This window comes from Parasteatoda tepidariorum, chromosome 10 (genome assembly GCF_043381705.1).
Source record: "Parasteatoda tepidariorum isolate YZ-2023 chromosome 10, CAS_Ptep_4.0, whole genome shotgun sequence".
NCBI lineage: Eukaryota > Metazoa > Arthropoda > Arachnida > Araneae > Theridiidae > Parasteatoda > Parasteatoda tepidariorum.
In genome coordinates this window covers 56290731-56313044 of record NC_092213.1, presented here as the reverse complement: position 1 = coordinate 56313044, position 22314 = coordinate 56290731, and the positions used below count along the sequence as shown (strand labels likewise).

At 28.0% G+C, this 22314-nt stretch overlaps 1 protein-coding gene across 1 annotated transcript in view; it reads left to right on the top strand.

Annotated features, from left to right (window-relative positions):
- LOC107457390 (very low-density lipoprotein receptor) overlaps positions 1–22314 on the top strand; it is a 151402-nt gene that overhangs the window by 114691 nt on the left and 14397 nt on the right. Inside the window, exons 4-7 of the mRNA XM_043044922.2 lie at positions 1903–2064; positions 5831–5965; positions 10053–10202; positions 20527–20685. Of these exons, the coding sequence (XP_042900856.1) occupies positions 1903–2064; positions 5831–5965; positions 10053–10202; positions 20527–20685 (606 nt within the window). The remainder of the gene's footprint in view (positions 1–1902; positions 2065–5830; positions 5966–10052; positions 10203–20526; positions 20686–22314) is intronic.

The following is a 22314-nucleotide window of genomic DNA, read 5'->3' as shown; positions in this document are numbered from 1 at the left end:
ATTATTAGAATGTGTGATACATAATTCCTCTATAATAAAGAACTTGTGGCATGAAAAGTAGCAATCAACAGTGTTGTCAAAATCAGAGTACTATGTAGGTAACAAAACTTTTAAAAAAAATATTTAAAAAGAATATATAATTGTTTAAGTTTCCTGGGTAGACTAAGTAAAAAAAGATTGCGATATCGTTTGGTAGATTTGAATGGTCCTGAAACTCTTGTTTTTGAAATTGGGTATGGAACGGTAGCGAGTTGTAAACTGTAAATGTTTAGTAAAGGCTTAATATAAGTAAAGGTTTAATATAAGCAAAGGTTTAATATAAGTGAAGGTTTAATATAAGTGAAGGTTTAATATAAGTAAAGATTTAATATAAGTAAAGGCTTATAAATTTATCTTTAAAACATGCACAGTATTAAAATGAGTCATTCATAACTCCTGTACAGCAAGGAACTTATGGTATGAAAATTAACAATCAAACAATGTTGCTAAAATCAACGTCAAAGCTACTTAAACTGTCCGGATGGTCTAAGTGACCGAAGATGACGGTACTCTATTAAACCATCTATTGGTTACAGTGATTCTCCTTCGTATTTCCGTTGTAATATCGTTCCTGTTGTTAATTACAGAACCCAAGTAAACGAAATTGTCTACAACTTCAAATTTATATTCTTCAATTTCTAAGTGGGTGTTATTGAAGCTTGTTTTAGTACATGGCAAATATTTAATTTTGTTCCCGTTTATTCTCAGACCCATCTTGAGATCAGCTTTCTCCAAAGAAATAAAAGCCTGTATTAGTGCTATAGTTGTTCTAGCAGTAATGTCTATGTCTATCAGCAAAGGTCAACAGTTGTACGAATTTATTAAAAATATTGCCCCTGGTGTTAATGATGGAATTTCTTATTACTTTCTCTAATGCTAAATTGAAGATTAGGCATGCCAGTGCATCCCCCTGTCTCACACAATTATTTATTACCATTGGGCCTGACAGTTTTATTAGTGTACAAAACAGAATGTATATAAAAATTAAAACCGACATTGAAAATTAAAAAAAGACTGACTTGTTAGAGAAAGATCTTGCAAATTATTTTTGGTGGATTTGAAGAGAGCAATATAAACAGAAAGAGAACAAATGCAGAAATTTTCAAAATGTAATACGGCATTGATAATATAAAACGTAACAAGTTAAACATAATTAGATTCGTAAGGCATATTTGCCTTACGAATCTAATTAAGTTTATACCTAGTCTAATGCATAAAATTTTCATCCTTAAACCAATAGGCAATAAAATTAGAGGATGATCAAACTTCATTGGCTTGCCTCCATCAACACAGTTTTTCATACTAGAAGGGTATTGAAAAACGAGACCTGCTAACATAGAAAATTACAAAAGAAACATTCTAAAGAAAGCCCGAACTGTTTTGACAATCTCTGACGTAAATTAGTTACATCATTTCAGTATAAACATAAACGAACGTCATCGATCGGTATAAAATGCTATTATTTTCATTTCCATACAGCATAAGTGCGACCGAATGGTAGACCATTTTGATTAAAGCCCATACAATCTCTGACGTAAATTAGTTACATCATATCAGTATAAGCATAAATGAACGCCATCTATCGGTATAAAATGCTATTATTTACACGTCCATACACTACGTTTTACGTATCTTCGTTTGGATGAATGCTTTATCATAATTTTTTAACTAATTTTAAAAACACATTCACATTTCAGAATTTAGCAGTGGTTTGATGTTAAAGTTTAAAAAAATTTAAACATCGAAATCGAATTATTGTTTCAATTTTCTGAACTTACTTGTTCACAACATTACAAACCATTACATACATACAAACATTAATCATTTTACTTTTGCTAACATTTATTCATTTTACTTTTGCAGCGTTGCAAGACATACTACCCAGTGAACTGAAGCTAGGTGATCCTTGTAGGTCTTCGTACGAATGTCTGCATCATCTTCATCATAGTCATTGCGACTGGGATACGAGAACCTGCACGTGTCAGCCCTACCACTTCGAGTTCAACAACACGTGGTGTCTGCCAGGTAAGCCTTTTGAAATAAGCACGACGATAAAAAAAAAGGATAAGATTTTATTCGAAAAATATCGTTTTAATTTACGCTTTTATTTCATCGAAATATTTCATTCGTTGCTTAATTTTTTCAAAAAATATTAGTCAAAGGTATAAAGTTTAATGATTAAAAATATTTCAAGCATTCATTGGAAAAATTCAAGTTTTTATTGCAGAAATAAATAAATAAATAAATAAATAATAAATAAATAAATAAATTATAAATTATAAATGAATAAATAAATTATAGAAAAATTAATATAATCTAAAGCAGATATTATTATTTAAAATAATAATTTATTTTCAATTTGAACACTCCATTTATAATTAATATATTGATATTTTAAAATACTTGTGTTTTCCAAACGCCAGAAGTAGAAATATAAAGATTTAAAAAAGATTTTTAAAAAAAGTTCAATCTTTTATTTTAAAAATCATAAAGTTATAGCTTTTGGTATACAAATTTTTTTTTAAATAACCCAAAGCTTATGTTATTATTCAGAACACTGGTTTATTTCCATTTAAACAATTCATTCATTATTTAGTTTAAAAAAAAGAGTTCGACTTTTCAAAATGCTTTGTTTTTTAATGAACATTAATAAAAAATTTACACTTGATAATTAAAACAAGTTTAGACTTTTATAACGAAATTACTAGGGAACGTAATTTTCATTAACTTATAAAGTTATACTTTATTTTAATATGCACACTTCATTAATTATATAATTTTTTTTAAAAAAACACATTTTGTACAATTTATTTTCTGACTATATGTAATCAAAGGTTTAGCACACAATTATAAAAATAAATAAAAAAATTATTTAAAAAAAACAAAACAAAAAAAGTTCAAGTTTTTATCACCAAAGTATTACACGGAGATAAAATTTTTGGTAAAAATACAGTACTCTTGGTGGTAAAGACATATTTAATTATAAGAAAATAATAAAAATTGGTTAATTAAACCAAAATTTACGATATTTTAAATATTCATTTAGTAATTTTTTCGTTCGCATGGTAACGGTTAACCGGAAATTCTGATTTTCAAAATTATAGCTCTTATTACCAAACATTTAGTAAAAAATACAAAACTGGAATGTAAGTTTGACCGAATAAATGGTTTTTATGCCATGCTCTTAGGTATTATGATTAAAATTAATAAATTTTACCAAACTTTAACACATATTTTAAAACTATATTTCATCATTATCTTACCAAAATCATTACCAAAGAGCTTCACTAAGATTCTGATGTTCCTACAGAGTCAAAAACAAAAACTACAGAGAGTCAAAAACATGGTAAACTTTATCATATTCTGGAAGTTTTAACAGTGCTTTTTTTTTCTCTGGGTAGGGATCTTGCTTTATAGTTTAAAATTATGCTTAATCTTAACTTGATTCTACTCTTATTTATAATTTCTTTTTTAAAAAAGCGCCTTATATTTTAAAACACTTTCAGCTTCAACTAATTTGTAGTTAAAAGTATGTAGCAACCGATGTTAAGAAAAGTTTTATTACAAAAATAAGAATAAATGTATTTCACAAATTAAAACTATGCTTGTTTTTTTTTCTTTCTTTTTTCTTTTAAGCATTTCCTTAATAACACATCTCAAGAAAATGTTTCACATTTTGAAACACCATGTTTTCTAATAAACAGTAATTTAAACATATAAATTGATTATAAAAGAAGTCCTAGTTTTTAATACACCGAAGAGCCATTACATTATGACCACCCTCCATCTATAACAATGGGCTCGCCCAGGTTTTCATGGTTTCTCGCCCAGGAACAATGTTTTCATGAGGCACATTAGGGCCCATAATCCTCATGGAACAATCCCTGGCGTCTGAAAGTTACTTGAACATAGTTGCAGACCAGGTTCACCCATTCATGGCAACAGTTTTTTCCTGCGGGGGATGGTGCTTACCAACAGGATAATGCACCATGTCATAAGGGTCGAATCGTCATGGATTGGTTCAAGGAACATTCCAGTGACTTTCAAGTCATGTCTTGGCCCCCAAATTCACCTGACCTTAATCTAATAGAGCATTNAGATATTATTATTTAAAATAATAATTTATTTTCAATTTGAACACTCCATTTATAATTAGTCGATAATTAAATCTCCTCATTGGTGACCCTTACGTGATCTGAACGCGCAATCATCTGATATAGAGTCAGAAATTAGCGTGTTCAGATCACGCCCGGGTCACCAATGAAGAGATTTAAATACCTCAAGATCAAAAGGTACCTCATGATAGAATTAAGTTAACATGCGTAACTACCACTACAAATATTAAATTCCAAATCACTAGTATATAACATATGTTAACTTAATTCTATCATGAGGTTACTTTTGATAGATGAAAGTTGACACAGTCGATAATTAAATCCCCTCAGTGTCATAACAATCAATAAATTGCAAGTCGTAAAACTAGTGCAAACGTAGAAGACATTATTCATTTTTCAAAGTAGTTTAAAATTTGTTAATGTGTTGTTGCTGTCAACAACAGTTTATCATTAAAAAAAAACGATAATCTACAATCCACCCACAACTTAATCATAGTTTACTCCATCCAGTAAAGAAAAAATAACAACAATGGATTAAAGAGTACTGGAAAAAATGACCAGTTCCATTTGGGCGGTGGAGCTCGAATTTAATTGATCTAAATATTTATTTAGAAAATGAATAAATATACAGGAAATAAGTTGGAGTTACGTTAAATTATTGTATGATTACTATATTTTAAAACAAATGTCGAATTCCATTCATATAAATATTTAATTATATTGAATTTCGACATAACGGCCCAAAATAAATCGACGTAATGCTGTAATTGTTATTGTAGTCGCTTTCTTCCGTTTTTCATTTAATCCACGCTAGTGTCAATGCAAAAAGTATTGAATTTTTATCAATTTTCAACTTTTGTTTTAAGGAAATGATTTTGATGAAATAATAATAATAATAACTGTTAACATTGGTGCATTTTTACTTGTTACCACGTTATGTTTATCCTTAATAATTTATCTTTTATTATCTTTATCTTTTTAAGGCTAATTTCTATGCATGTTTCTTTTTTTTCTCTTTTTTTTTTGCTATCGATATTTAGTTGTTTTAAATTTTGACTCAGAAGTTACTTCAGAAGTATACTATATTATTGTTATTTTTCTTAGCTAACGAAAATAACAATAATAAATGTATTAATTAAATTATTTTAAGTAAGAGCATTATTTTAATTCCTTTTACCAGGGAAATAAAAAAGCAACAGTTTGAAAGCCTTTAATTCAATGCAAAACTGTAATTTGTAACTCTATATACTAACTTACTGAAGAGAATCCGTCTGAACTTTAAAAGTTTTTTCAACCACGGAAAGTTGTTTAAGCGCACCCCATTTTTATTTAGTCTAAACCATACAAGTGATCAAGCAAGCATACAAAAGACGAATTTTAAATATATTTTATGTTTGACGGGGTAAACATTTAAGATGGGATTTAAATAGAGTTAGAAGTATCATGAGATCCCCTCTTCGAATTGCGATTTGTTTTGTTTCCAAAGCAAAGCACATCTCTGGCAGGAGGAGTTCTTTGGTTGGGGAGACAGTACTTCAACTGAATCTCGTTGCTAATACAAACTATATAGTGATACTCAAATGTTTCAGTCATTTTTTTTAAGAATGGAATAACAGTTTTTCTTATGTCAGTCTTTCTTATGTCAGTTTTCTTAATTCAGTCTTTCTTTATTTCAGCGTCACTCCTAGGTTACAGTTGTGCTGTAGACCAGCAATGTCAAATTAAAGTGAAAAATAGTGAGTGTAGCAATCACAAGCTGTGCCAGTGCAAAGAAAATTTCATGCCGCTGCGGAAAGATAAATGTCTACCTCGTAAGTATAATGGAATTACGTGTATTAATTAAACAATCTCGAGAAAGTAAAGCGGTAAGATGCTACTCGATTAAAAACTTCCATTCGCTTCAAAAATATACAAATTGGAAATTACTGTCCGACATGTTTCAAGCGATTAAAAATAGGCGCCTTCTTTCAAGATTTGCGCGATGTGAATGAGAAGAAACAAAAGTTATTTGAAATATAAAACGTAAAGTTGTCAACGAAAAATGGAAAAATAAAGGTGAGAAACAAAACTAGAAAAATCGCAGTGGGCGAAAGAGAAATGAAGATTAAAAAAAATGAATAAATAAAAAATAGTACAAGGCCGAGAGGGGCAAAAGAGAGTAAAATGCATTTCCACGCACTATGGAGAGGTAGTGAGCGCGGTAGACAGAAGTGGCATATTTTTAAAGCGATGGGAGTTTTTAATCAAGGAATTAAGTGTATTCAAATAAAAATTGCATGCTATGTAGAAATTCGTCGCGGCAGTTACTTTTATGTAACTTATTGAGATTAATACAATCCAAAGCAATGTCTAACAATATTTTTAAACAAAAAAAAGTTTTTCTGTTTATTATTATTTATGTTATCTTTTAAATTCTACTCTCGAAAGAGGGTTCAAAGTAAGATGAGTTTAAGTTAATGTTTGGAGAACCTTTTCAATTAACGTAAACAAACAATTACATTTTCCTTCTTCAATTTTTATTACTGGCAGTTTTAAATTCCACGTTTACAGAAGAGTTCAAAATAGAATCATTTTTGAGGGAATGAGGTTATTTAACTGATGAACTGAAATTAATAGTTATATTTTCCCTCTTTAATTTTTGCTTATGTTATCTTGAAGTTTGAAAATTTGCTTACAAAGGAGTGCTTTAAGTAGAGATGAGTTTAAATTGAGTTTTGGGGGAACGAGGCTATTCAACTCCGAATGATTTAAAATATACAAGTAATAATATTCCGTATTTTTGATTTTTATTCATGCTGTAGAGAAATGTTAAATTCTGCCCACCAAGGAGAGTTCAATGTCAATATGAGTTTAAACTGATTTTCGGGTGAAAAAGTCTGTTCAACCCTGAATCAAATAAAAATATTCTTCTTCTTTAATTTTTATCTAAGTGACTTAGAAATTTAAACTCTGCATAGAAAGAAAAAGCAAGCAATTGCTGATAAAATACACCAAAGCGGAGGTCTACTACTTTGGTACAGATAGAGAAAATAAACATTTGTATTGTTTATATTTCCTGGTTTAGAGGGAAACATTAAGAGAAAGTATATTTCTTCCATACCTTCTCTTTTTAATTATAATAGTTTATAAAGTACTGAATCTATTTATCAACCGTAATTCGAAATGCATACTTTTTAAGTAAAAAAAGGAGAATGTATTTTTGTTGAGATCAAAATTTTTTAGACTTTCAATATTCTAGTTTTTGAAAAACATATAAAAAGATTTTGGTTTAAATAAAATATGACAAAAAAAAACTTTTTAAAAAAAATAAAAACAATCAAAATTATTATTTGCTATTAGTTTTTTTAATTTAATTTAGAGAAAGAACATATAAATAGCATTGCATGTTCTTTTAATTACCTATATACAGTTGTTATATAATATAACTGTAAAATATGTACTCTTATAATTTAGTGTGGATCATATATTCAGTTTAATTAGTAAAAAAATATTTTATTGAATGGACTATGTTTTTATCAATTAAAATAAGTTCAATCTTTTAGCAACTAATTTAATCATAGTTAATAAAATAATGGTTTCAATGGCAATAAAAAAAATTATGCAGACTTTGAATGTATGCATTTTCTTATAGAAATGATAGAACAAGAATTTCAAAAATACCGTTTAATCAGTATGAAAAATGTTTTAAATGTCACCTGTTGTCACTAAGAATTTAATAATTCTTACAAATAGTCCACCGCTTTTGCCTGGAGGTTACTAAATAGTTAGAAACTCAAAATAAAAAAGAATAAATCCGTGTAACTAAAGATAGAAGAATCGTAAACTTGTCAAAATCCTTTTCAACCGAGAAAATATTTTCAACGGAGAGTGCGTTCATAAAGTGGGCCACACAAGGCACAGTGTTTTATTGATGTACAGTATTTTTTGCAAAGAATTAAGCTTGAGTAATGTAACTATAATCCCCTGAAAATGTAAAACATTGCCTCCGGACTAGTTTGAGGTAAAAGGACAATATTTAGTCATGATACATTCACTTGTACGAAAGACTTGTGCATCGTTTGTCAAATTATCTTTTGAAAATATTATCTAAAACTAAATAAAATTACAAATTTGTTTTTGGAATTACGATGTTTCCAAAGAATTTAAATCTATTGTTTTTCTATCGGTAAATTTCTGTCTCTACCCTGTTAGAATTTTCATTTAGAAATCACGGTAAAATAACCGGCAGCTGCCTGTAATCTGATGTCCAGGCATGTTTATGTTTAGGAACATTTGTTTACCTTTACGGTTTTGAACCCTTTACAACTGGTCCGGTTAAAAAAAACTGCGATTACGAAATCAACTGTTTTGTAACCATTTACTACTAGCATGGTTTATAAACCATGAAAATAAAAAGTAAACAAACATTGGAACTCTGCGAGCTGCGCCAATTAGAAGTGAATTATAGTTTTGCGTTCTAATCGACAAGGGTCACCAATTGAAAAGTGCAGGAGACTGGAAACTCATCTTGTATTGAAGGAATGGAAGAAATATTGTTGTAATATAGCTGGGATTCGAACTCGCTGTTCAGCTGGTCATGAGATTGACCGATCAGCCCTCTACGTACCCAGCTGCTCGTAACGAAATGGCATTATAAGGTTGGTTAAGTTGGTTTGGATAGAATGCTGGTTGTTTAACTGTATAACAAAAAAACAAACAAAAAAAAACAATAAACATTTTTATCACACGCTTGAATATTATCTTTTTTATGATTATTTAACTTTTTTAGTGGAATATGGTAAAATAAAAATTAAATAAATTACTATTTAACCATTTTTACCGAGAATTTTCTAACAGTGTATGAAGATTATCTTAATTGGGAAAAATATTAATTAGTTTAAATAATCAGTCTTAGCTCTTTTCTAGTACTTGTTTTTAATGTTTATGAATATTTATTTGGCTGTGTGACATAACATTTATCCATACCAACTGTAATTTAGTCTTATGAAATAATAGCTTATGATTTCGCTTTTTATATGCAATATCAGCTTGACCAGTTTGTAATTATATATTAAATTATATGCCCATATTTAAATTAGATTTTAATACATAGGCACATGAAAATAGCTTTTGTATTTCTAAAAATCGATACTTTACAACATTTCAATCTTTTTATTGGTGTAAATATTTTAAGATTCGGTCAATCATATTCAATTCTAATATGGTGTTCAATGTATGCCCAGTGTTGAAACTAGTTCCGAGACAGGAGCCATATAAAAATAGCTTCGATTACTATAAGCAAAACATTTAACAGCATTTCAATGTTTTCTCTCAGCAACAAATAATGGTAAATATAAACAAAGAGGCACTCATGTCCCATTACTAAGTCATAAATGTGTAAAGTTAAAACTAATTTTAAAACATATAACACATAAAGTTATTTTCTAAAATTATAAATATCCAAGCACTTTCATGTTATTAATTAAACTTTATACTATAGTAGAAAAAGTTTTTTTCGGGGGGGGGGGAATTCGACTGTTAACAAAACAATTGTGTAAAGTCCAACGATTAAACATACATCCCAATATTAAATGTTTTTCAGAACGCTATCATACGAAAAAAAACATATGGTTTTATAAAACTTATTCGTTAAAAAATAGTCAGAAAAAAGTGAGCATATTCGCATGTTTGCATATTTACTGGTAACGATCTTCCAAGTTAATTGACGTTAAACTATAATTGCTATTAGTGAATAAAGTTAATAACATTTTATATTATGTTATGTTATGTTATGTTATGTTATGTTATGTTATGTTATGTTATGTTATGTTATGTTACAAACATATGTTATTGCCTTTATACTTTTCAATTCATGCCTGCTTCTGATATTTGCTTATGTCACTTTTGTATTCTTTGCAGCTGCAAAAGTCCATGATTATTGTCTAAATGATCGCCAATGTCAAATGGCGGATAAACTTAGCTTTTGCAAATATATTATACCTAAAGTCTACGGTAAGTGTCACTGTCCTCTGGGAGCCATGATATCAGCCGATGGTCATTGTTATCCACGTAAGTAAAATTTTTATTTCTCGAAATATTAATTCCGTTTATTCATAGCAAAGTTCTAAAATAGTTCCATCCATCTGTAACATATATTGAAAAAAAACAATAATTATTAATTTAAATACTAATAATGATGATATATTTTCGAACAAAATCGCAATATATTCTGAATTTTACATATTTATGTTAATCTATACAGAAAAAGAACATTGAAAGATTTTTTATATTGAATAGAGTCGTTCAATTTGATTTTGGAAGCAGCGGACAGGAATGGCTATTTTATTAAACAGTTAACAGATTTTTTTAAAAAAAAATTTAATTTGTAATTTTTTATTATATTTTACAGTTAAAGCCCCGAACTAAAATGGCTATCTATCAAACTTTTAACATATCTTAATTAGATTTTTAATTATAAGTATTTTTTTAGTTTAATAACAGAAATATGATAAAAGTTTGGATAAAACAAACATTCAATAATTTATCTTATAATAAATTTTTAAACCCTAAAAACGTTATTTGCAGTTTTAATAAAACCTTAGTTATTTTTTGTTTAGTTCGAAAAAAAAGAGATTTCTTTTAGTCATTTAACTACTTTTCAATCATTCCTCCTGAGTTAAATCAGTTAAATTCGGAGAAAAATTTTGGTAAAATTATCATACTGCATGGTACTGACATTTTTGGCAAAAGAAACTATAATTCTAGTAATAAAACCAAAATATACGATATTTAAATCATTCATTTCGTAATTTTTCCATTCATATAGTAACGGTGTACCGGAAATTCTGGTTTTCAAAATTATAGTTCTTATTACGACATATTTAGATACAAATACAAAATTCAAAAGTAAATTTTATCGAATAAATGGTTTTTATGACATGCTTTAAGGTCATGATAAAATTCCCAAATTTTTTCATATTTACTAAATTTTTACACAGATTATAAAACAGTAATTGTATTGCTAATTTTACCAAACTCATAACCAAAAGGCTTCGGTTTAAAAAAAATTACCGTGCATTTTGGTGTACCCGTAGAGCCAGAAACACAACAAATTTTACTATACTCGCTTTTACCATGCTTTTTTCCTCAGTGCACGTAAAAATCATTTGAATACATTTGTTACACTGCAAATGATGTGTCTATAAAGTTGTTTTGAAATAAATTTGCTACAATGTTATACGACTGACACACAAATAAAGTAATTAATTAAACACAAAAGAAACACAACTTATTTCTCGAAAACACGTTTTCCCTTTAATTTCATTAAAACTCTATTTTTATTATTACATTTACCTAAAAAAGAACATTCTTAATTCCATTCTTGGATCAAAATAGAATGCTTTAAAAATTCTTCTTTTTGTTACCAAAATCAAAATAAAAGCATATAATCCTATTGCTCTAATTTGAGATTTGACATGGTCATTTTTTAACGTTGAATAACAGTAACAGAAAGGGGCTAAAATGAATTGAGAGTGAAGAGTTATTTGAAGAAATAATAATACAAACTCTCAATAGGAGACAAATCTGTCAAAAGGAGAAATGTTCATTTTCGATTTTGTCAAACATTTGAGTTAGTGATTGACAGCGTAATTATTTTTCAAATTAAGTATAAAGAAAAACTATGAAGAAACATTCCTTTTGAGTGACTACAAGATTAGTCTTTATTTTGATTTCAATTTGTTTTTCATGCCTTTTGTTTCTTTATTTTTATAAAATATTCACCAAGTTTTTATCAATAAACATTAAATTATATTGACCGATATGACACAGTAACCAACATTGAAAATATAGAACTCTATTTTATTAATTCACTGTGCCCATATTTTCGAAACAATCGAACTTACCAGCCTTTAAAATTATTATTTCAGTCTGCTGTTTATAAAGGTACCAGGTTAAATGGCTAATTTAAGTATCTTGAATATTTGTTTATTTATTGCAGAAGATGCATTTTCGCAGGAAGCAATTTAACTTGTTTATCAATTTGAACAAAGCGTTGCTGTTCCTATTAGCAAAATTTATTAAAAAATTTGTATGCACAGTTAGGAAACTGTTAGAAAAACCGTTTAATAAATGCTTTCACCTATTGCGGTTAAACAACCAGAACCTAGATCCACCTAATGAAGCCACTTAGTTTCTTTCTGGGTACATACTGTAGCCGAGTGGGCTGATCTATCTCATAACCGACTGAATGAGGGGTCGACACCACATAATTTTCCCTCCATTCTCATCAACACATGAAGTTTCCAGTGTCCAATGCTTGATCCCTTGTATTCTGTGTTATGTTCAAAATTACAAGGTTGCAAAATTAAATATTGATAGTCAGAATTGGATCAGTTTTTCAACTCCGGTTACAGAACAAAGTAAAAAATCTTTTGATTTTAAATGTTTTAATTATAACCAATTAACTAGATATTAAATAGCATTTGTGAGTCCAACAACAATAAGGGTTAGAAGTGAACTTACTTTGGTGAAAAACGGCAAAAACTTTTTGTATAAAAATATTTAATCTTTTGATTTTAAACGTTTTAGTTTTGACCCAAAATGCTCCCTCTCTCTCCTTTGTTATAAAATGTCACAATTTTAAAAAACTCTTCCCACCCCTCCAAACGTTACATCATTTATAAAAAAAATCAGAAAAATTGTCCTCTGGGTCAATGTATTAAATCAGTTCAATGTATTAGTTATTTAAAGTAGCTTGAATCATAAATAGAATATTTTTCATTTGATACATTCATGTATCTTTTCAAAGCATTGACTTATCTACGAATTAACATTTCAAACCATTGATCAACCATCTACGGCAAATTGCATAACGAGTTGCAGTTACAAATAAAAATCTAAGTTTATTACACTCAATCGAACGAAAATTAGACATTCTAAAGCTAAAAGATTACCACTTTTCACACTTCTTATTATGTAATAGGTGCAATAAACCACAAAAAAAGGAGCAACGGCGAAGCATAAAATACCACCTTGTTATTAAGGATCATGATAAGATCCATCAAATCCTAGAACACTTCGAAATATAGATATGTAATTTAAATCCATTAATAACTATATTTATACACTTGGATTCAATTTTCATTTCAGCTATTTATCCATTTCCACTAACTATCACGATTCGTTGACAAGTGGAAAGAACCCAAAAATCCAATTCGTGAGATTATCATCTTGATATTGGCAGGAGTGTTTTTGTATTCAGATTTATATTTTTTAATAATTTATTCAAACGTTCTCCCATACCCTGAAGGCGGAAAGAAAATGGCGACGCTCAGAATTTTTATTCTTCATTTTATTCCAATTACACATTGAATAAAAGTTGGACACGTTTTATGGGCAAGAGTTTATGTTTTGCACAAAAAGAACAACAAAGTGGTTACAAATTGCCCATGCATCATATAGAATATAAAGTCCAAGAGATGTCTGCTTAATATGGTTGATGCGTGTCTTTTAATGGGCAACATAATCATTAAAGGAATACAAAAATTACATGGCAATTCTCATTAGGAAAGACATCATAATTTAGCTATTGAATTTAGGGTTATTTGGCTGTAATGGCTTTCGATCACCATTTTTTTTTTATTAATATGAATGAAGAAACATTCTTTCTCCTTTCGCAGTAATGAAAAAAAAAAATTCGGATAGTTCTTTTTTTACAGTTTGTTTTGTCTCAGTTGAATGTCATTGGTGTAGTAGACCAATTTTTTTCATGATTCATAAAATAAAGATTATTTTTCTTTAGGTGAATGATTTGATTTAAGTAATCAATCAAGATCCAGTTTTCTGCCCCTGAGTAAGCTTTAAATCCAGAAAGAACAATATGATTTGGATCAGTAGTGTAAAAATAAAATATTAAACTAATATAGAGATAATAAAACCCTACTCCTTATTAAAACTTTTGAAATTTTGTATTATTTTAATAGAATTATTCTTTTTAATTATTCTTAAAATAAGGAATAGTATTTTCTTACTAAAATAAGACTTCAAAACGGAAGAATGATTATGTAAAAGATATTTCTTTATTAGCAAAGTCTTCCATGAATAGAGAAAGCGTATTATTACAAAAAAGGGAATAAAACACAAAATAATGATATTATTATAAGAAATAAAAACAATACATATTTTGGCTTTTATGTAACTATTATAATATCATATCACTGTTTTACTAATATACTTAATAAATATCCACGGGAAACCAATTGCATCAATTTCTTTTTGATTTTGAAAGCATTAATTTCATATTAATATGTTTTGATAAAAGAAAAATTTGCTAAACGGACAAAATATATATAGCAAACATTTGATGGAATAATTTAGTTATTTAGAAATGTTATTACAAAAGTTTTATTGTTTTTCAACGATAATATTAATGATTAGGCATCAAAAAAATTAAAACATCAGACTTAAAATAAATATTTTGTAGAATATTAAACTTGGAATGCAAATTTTATTTCTATATTGTATTAATAAAGCAATCTTGTTTTGCAAGTAAATATTTTTAAAAAGAATTATTCAGAAAACTCTTAAAATTATTTAGTGACCAGATTTTTCATCCTTCTTTTAAGCTACGAACAATATTTTTTTTTTCAATTAAATGTATTATAAAAAAGAATTTTATGTAATCAATTTAAATTTATAATAAAAGTTTTTTTAAGTTTATAATTTTAACATCCACCTTAACTAAATCACATAAATGTAGTAATATTTAAATGAGACAAACTTTAACAAACCAAACTATGCTTTTTGCTTGCCAGCAATTAGGGTTAGGAGTTTAATTTTGGGGAAAACGGCACAAAATGTTACAACTTCTTCGAAAATTACGAAAAAATTTATTTATCGTTTTCTATTTATCTATGAATTCTTACCTCGATTAGCAAAAAATCTTCGACTACCTTTATAATAAGCTTTTTAATAATAACATTTTAAATGATTCGCGAATTAATGAGATATTTTAAACATTTAATGCTACTGAGAGATAATTTTCGTTATAGAAAATAAATAAATTAACTATTTTATCATTAAAGTTAAGATTATAATTTTTTTAATATGAAATACTTAGATTTCTGTAATTCGGGATAGCAACGAACTATAGGGGGCGTTGTATGAGAATTCCTGCGATTTCCATAAGAACAGTCAGAAGAAAATGGCGTCAGACTTTGCAAATGATAATGGTAGAACTAAATGCCTGATATTTTCAGGCTCTCGCTTGAGAGCATACCCAAGCGTTGCAATCACGAATTAACAATTTTATACTAAAAATTATGAACAGAAGAGTTTATAAAAATTCATCATTTTTAATAACAATATTAGTTAACAAACTATATTATTATGGATAAGTTCAAATTATTTAGAATTTGTAGATGTTAATGCACATTAAAAAAAATCTTAAGTTCAAGTTCATAAATATTTTTGATTAATTCAAGAGTTTATAAAAACATTTAAAATATTATTTAATTTCTAATTTATAATCTGATTATTGTCTTCCACTATAACACAAATTATTAATTTAATTTTTCCATTATTTTATTTAATAATTTAGTTTTAGAAAATTTAGTATTTAATTTTAGAAAGAAAAATACTTTATTGTTTAAAACTCAACGCATTATTTAACACAAGGTTAAAAACTTTACATTATTTCTTAAATATGCATTTTTGTTTAGTAGCATTTAACATCTGGTTACAGATTTTGATTTCATCTTAAATAAATATCGAGAAATTTAACGAAAACTATTTTTTCTGCCTTTGAGTCGACCAAACTGGAGCTTAAAAAAATCTCGTTAGAGTTTCAAAACAATTCACGGCTGATTTGTTTTGTTTAGAATGTTATGTGTGCTTCTTAATGAGAATTTTCCCAAGGAAACGTGTTTTTTCCTTGGCTAATTAAAGCTAGATTTGTCGCAACATCGATGTTGCGACATCAATGAACAGTTAGCTTAAATAATTGTTTTAACACGGCTGGCAACTCTTGTAATTGTAATATTCTAACTCTGGTTGCTAAGCAACCAAACGACTTTTCTTGTTATTAATGTTTTTTTACTTATCATCTGTGTATATTAGTGGAAATAAAAGAATACAATCGCTATGAAACAACTGACCAGGGTGAGGGGGTGTTGCGACATCAATGAACAGTTAGCTTAAATAATTGTTTTAACACGGCTGGCAACTCTTGTAATTGTAATATTCTAACTCTGGCTGGTTACTAGTCAACCAAACGACTTTTTCTTGTTATTAATGTTTTTTTGTTTATCGTCTGCGTATGTCAGTGAAAATAAAAGAACACAATCGCTGTAAAAGCTCACAAGATTAACCAGACAAGTACTTGAAATAAACTACTTTTGGATTATTAGACAATTAATTAGGAAGCCTTTCCAATTTGTTGAGATAGGCAAAATATTGTTCGAACGCATTCTTTTAATAAAATTCTAGCAAACTAAACAACTTATGGTCTACAGCTCAATGACTCGTTTTTTTTTTTCTTTTTTTTACTTTGTTTGAAAAAGTCAGGGTAGAAAACAATTTTCGTTATCGATTATACATAAATACGTAAAGTATCTTTGTTACATAGATTCTTCTTTTCAAGACTGCCATGATATTTTTTAAAGCAAAAGTAAAGTAAATTTTAAGTAAATTTTATAAATAGGAAACTAAAACTTTAAAGTAAATTTTATAAATAGGAAAACTTATTATAACTCAAAAAAAGCTCACTATGAAAGAAAATAATATATGGCTCTCTAAATAATGTAATTTTAAATGCGTGTTTGATTCAAATTTAAAGTCAACTGGTTTAGTTATGAGATCAACCATCTTGAAAAATGAAACTTAGCGAAAAGCGATCCAGTACTGGGAGTAGTTAGATATTTTTCTTGCCCTTGAAACTTTGAGTACATAATTTCAAGTATTAAGTCACATTTTAACCTAACTTTATTAACTTTTTTAAAAATATCTTACGTTAGCCTTACTGCTTAAGTTAATTGGATGAAAATAGTAAAAGTATTTAAAAAAACACTCAGCTTTGAGAAAACGCCGTTTAAAATTTGCGAAGGCCTCTCTATAAAATCCATCTGTGTTTTAGATGTATGTTAATAAGTTATTAAATACATATCTGCTTCAATGTAATGTAATGTTCATTATTTATTAAAAATATTTGTGCTTCAATACGATGTACGCTTTATGTCCCACAGTTAATAAAATTATTTGTTTTTCAATGCGATATACGCTGTATATTCATTAATTATTAAATACATCTATGCTTTAGTGCGATGCTTTGCGCTCGGCGTTCTCGAATATTGACTTTGTCAAACTATGTAAAAAAGAAATGATTAAAAAAAGCTCTTTATTTTAAATGTTCACGCAAGAATACAATTAATAAAAAAAAATTATTAATTAATTTGAATCACCAGTTAGTAATTAAAATATTTTTAAATGGAAATAGTTAAAATATTCAATTCAGATGTTATTGTCTATCCTTAATACCTGTTTCGAAACAAATCATTTTAAAAATTAACTAGTGTGTCCTTGCTTTGCCGTTTCGTATGCAAGAAATTAAGCCTTAATAAAAAAATGACAAAGTTTATTCACGTATCGTTAAACTAAAAAATATACTTCTATTAAACAATGTAGCTCGAAGAGTGAAAGACATTTTCGCTATTGCTTAGCCACTTTTTGTACAAGAAACTCAGTCAAAATAAAATAGACAAAATTTATCCGCTTACTATTAAACTACAAAATATATTTGCATACCAAACAATGTAGCTTGAAAGGAAAATTACACTTTCTTTATCACTTAGCCTGGCTATGTAAAAGATATTTAGCCAAAATAAAATAGATAAAATGTATCCACTTATTGTTATTAGTATACAAAATATATTTGTATACAAAATAATGTAGCTCGAAGGGTAAATGACACTTTCGTTATTGTGTTTTGTAATATTAATCCTAAATAAAATAAACAAAATTTATCCACGTATTATTAAACTGCAAAATATTTTTGCATACAAAACAATGTATCTCGAAAGGAAAATAACACTTTCTTTATCACTTAGCCTGGCTGTGTTCAAGATGTTTAGCCAAAATAAAATAGTTAAAATTTATCCACGTATTATTATTAGTATACAAAATATATCTGTATACAAAACAATGTAGCTCGAAGGGTAAATGACACATCCGTTATTGATCAGCAGATTTATATACAAGGAATTTAGCCCAAATAAAATAGGCAAACAAAATTTATCCACCCATTATTAAGCTGAAAAATATATTCGTATACAAAACAATATAGCTCGAAGGGTAAATGTCATTTTTGTTATTGTTTAGACGTTTGTATACAAAATATTCACCCGAAATAAAGCAAATAAAATCTATTCAGGCATTATTATTACACAAAATATATTTGTATACAAAAAACAATATAGGTCGAAGGGCAACTGACACTTTCGTTATTGTGTTTTGTATACAAGATATTAATCCAAAATAAAATAAACGAAGTTTATCCACGTATTATTAAACTGCAAAATATATTTGTATACAAAGCAATGTAGCTCGAAGGGCGAATGACACTTACAAATTTTTTTCTCATAAATAACTTCTCGTTACTTTGAATGTTTTTGAAGAAAAAAAAATCACCATTCACCTGTTAGAGTAAACAAAAAAAAGTAATATTAAGTTCTGTGTATCAGCATCAACTAAACATAAATAGGAAGAAAATTTCAGATGTAACCAAAAAAACCAGACCACAATCCAATCGATAATCTATTTTTGATGAGATTTAAATTTATAGAAGATTTTTTTCATCCAAGGAATCTTAAGGAAAAACAAATGTCTTCCGCCTCACTAGTTAATGCAGAACATTAATGGGTGAAGAACAATAACTCCTTAAGATCTTCTTCCTTGACATTTCTCAACATGCCTTCTCATGATAATGGATTTAACGAATAGATAATGTTGATTGAAATTTAATGGGTGCTTCAACCAAGTTCCCTTTTCAATTAAACGCACCATCGACTTAGAAATTTTTTTTCCCCTTTCTTAAACCATCTATGCAATAAAATAGCATATTTTTCTCTGCGTGAGACACGATTTATAAGAGAGTTGTTATTAATAAAGTGGTTTCGCTTTGCTGAACAACCGTATATAACTAAATTACTTTTTTTTTCTAAGTCTGAAAATTTCGAGAACTGTTTCGAGATCTAGCATTGGTAGAAAGTTATCCATTTCTGTCTGTGCTCAGCTAGGAAAAAAATAATAAAGGTAAACACTGAAGATTGAAAAGTAAACAAATTAAGTAAACATCTTTTAATGTTAGCCAAGTGAAAATAGGTATACAAGTTATAATACAACAACTAAATGCCACAGATTACCATGTATTTATTCAGCTTAAAATAAATATTTAACTAACATAGTTTATAGTCTAGGAATGAAATCCAGAAATTTAAAATGATTGAAAAAATACTACATTTCAGCATTAAAATAATCTGAAAAAAATGGCTTTGAAAATGCTATACGTTAAAAAAAATTCTCGCTTAGTATTATATGAAATAATAAAACAAAATATGGATTACAGATGTTTTTAATATTTTTTGTTAAGTGTTCTTGACCCTTAAATCAAGAAACTTAAAATATGTTTAGTTGCTACTATACAAGTGTTGAAATTAAAAAAAATGTTTTTTTATGACAGTAGTATTTGTAAAACTAACAATAAATCCTTAAAACTGTTAGATATGTAGATTACTTCTAATATTGTAAAGTAAAACAAAATGATATATTAAATGGATGATTAACCGTATAAATTTAAACACTAACTGTATAAAATTCGTAATAAGACTTCCAAGGTATTAATTCTCATTTACTTTTATGTCTAAGCTTAGAAAACAGCCCATATAGTTAAGCTTAAAAGATTGCCTTGCATTTGTTATGTCTACTATATGACGTACTATTTACTATTCTATTTGCCATGCATTTACCTTTAGCCGAAAATTAAGGTATAAAGCTTGGCAGCCCTTACTCTTATTTGTGTCATAATGCGAATATCTTTACTTCGATTTATGTAATGGCTCAAGACATTTCAGAATTTAAAAAATGTGAGTGGTAAAATTTCTTATAAATTTAAATACAATGTCTGTAGTAAAACTTCCTAAAATATCAAGCCTGTTGACTCATTGTCTCGTAAACATAACAAAAGCGGAAAGTTACACTGGAGGATTTAAAGATTCCATTCCGGTTTCCGAGCCTGGCTATTCAGTTAGCCATCCAAGCAAATGGGTTATTTCTGTGTTTTCGCTCTTCCTGTAACAACTTTATCCGAAATGTTTTTCTTAAAACAATTTGTTTATTGCAGACCTTGGAGGAGAATGTTTCTCTGATGATGACTGTTTGCAAGCAACTCCAAACTCGGTGTGCCAGAAAAAAGGCAAACGTTCGAAAATCTGTCAGTGTTCTACAGGATACAAAGCATCGAAGAATGGAATGAAATGTGACATTGATATTTCAAGTCAAAGTAAGTCTGAAATTGCATATCTCAGGCAGAGCCTGATATGTTTGTAATCTGTGCAATCATCATCATCCTGGCCTTACAGCCTTTTTAGATTTTGGACCATTCTTTTCTGTTAACTACCTTTTTCCTGGAAGTAATTCTAAATCATTTTAGGCTACTTCTATCCATTCTTTCCTTTTAGTTCTAGGTCTACGACTAACTATTGACCCTCCTGGATTTTCATCTGACAATCCTTTTCCATCTAACTATCTTTTCCATCTAATAATCTTTCCCATCTAACAATCTTTTATCTAACAATCTTTTTCATCTAATAATCTTTTCCATCTAATAATCTTTCCCATCTAACAATCTTTTCCAGCTAACAATCTTTTCCATCTAATAATCCTTCCCATCTAACAATCTTTTCCATCTAACAATCTTTTCCATCTAATAATCTTTCCCATCTGACAATCTTTTTCATCTAATAGTCTTTCCCATCTAACAACCTCTTCCATCTAACAATCTTTTCCATCTAATAATCTTTCCCATCTAACAATCTTTTCCAGCTAACAATCTTTTCCATCTAACAATCTTTTCCATCTAACAATCTTTTCCATCCAATAATCTTTCCCATCTGACAATCTTTTTCATCTAATAATCTTTCCCATCTAACAATCTTTTTCATCTAATTATCTTTCCCATCTAACAATCTTTTCCATCTAATAATCTTTCCCATCTAACAATCTTTTTCATCTAACAATCTTTTCCATCGAATAATCTTTCCCATCTAACAATCTTTTTCATCTAATAATCTTTCCCATCTAATAATCTTTTCCATCTAATAATCATGCCGTCTAACAATCATTTCTGTAACAATCTATTAATCGAGTTATCGCTTTATAAATAAAAAAATTTAATTTTAAATTTTACATAGTTTACGTAGTTTTAATGATTAAGTAGTTAAGTCTTAATCATTTTTGTGAACATTTGTTTCCAGCACTGATCCAAATTCTTTTGTCTGACTTGCAGTAAAGCAAATTAAAATTACATTTAAATGTTAATTAATACGCATTTAAAACTTAGATGGGGAGTTTTAGGTCGGAAGCCATAAAGTTAAATATAAGCTTACATAAACGAAAATCATTAACAGAAGTTTTAAAAAAAAATTATTTATGATGATAAATAGAATTCAAAGATTGTAAAATGATAAAAAAATCCCTTCTTAAAGATAGATAGAATTCCAATATTTTGAATACAAAGGGGAAAAAAACTTTCTGAGAATAAAAATACAATTCTGCAGTGAAGAATTATTGAAAATCCTTCATGAAAATTAATTCCAAGATAAAAGAAATGGTGAAAAATGTTTTCTTGAAAATATATAAAATTTCGTAGATAGAGAATTACGTGTAACAAAACCTTCGCGAAAATAAACTAGAATTTCGATAGATAATAATTAAAAATACGTTCACAATGTAGGATTTCGAAATAATGAAAAATAACTTTATGAAACTAAGTCCAATTCTGCAGTAGAGAATAGTTATTTTTAATTCTCTATATCTAACAATGAAATAGTTACATACTCTTTACTACCTGAGATTAATAGTTTTTAATAATGAACAAAACATTTATTTTTCACGAACAGGTTCCGATTCA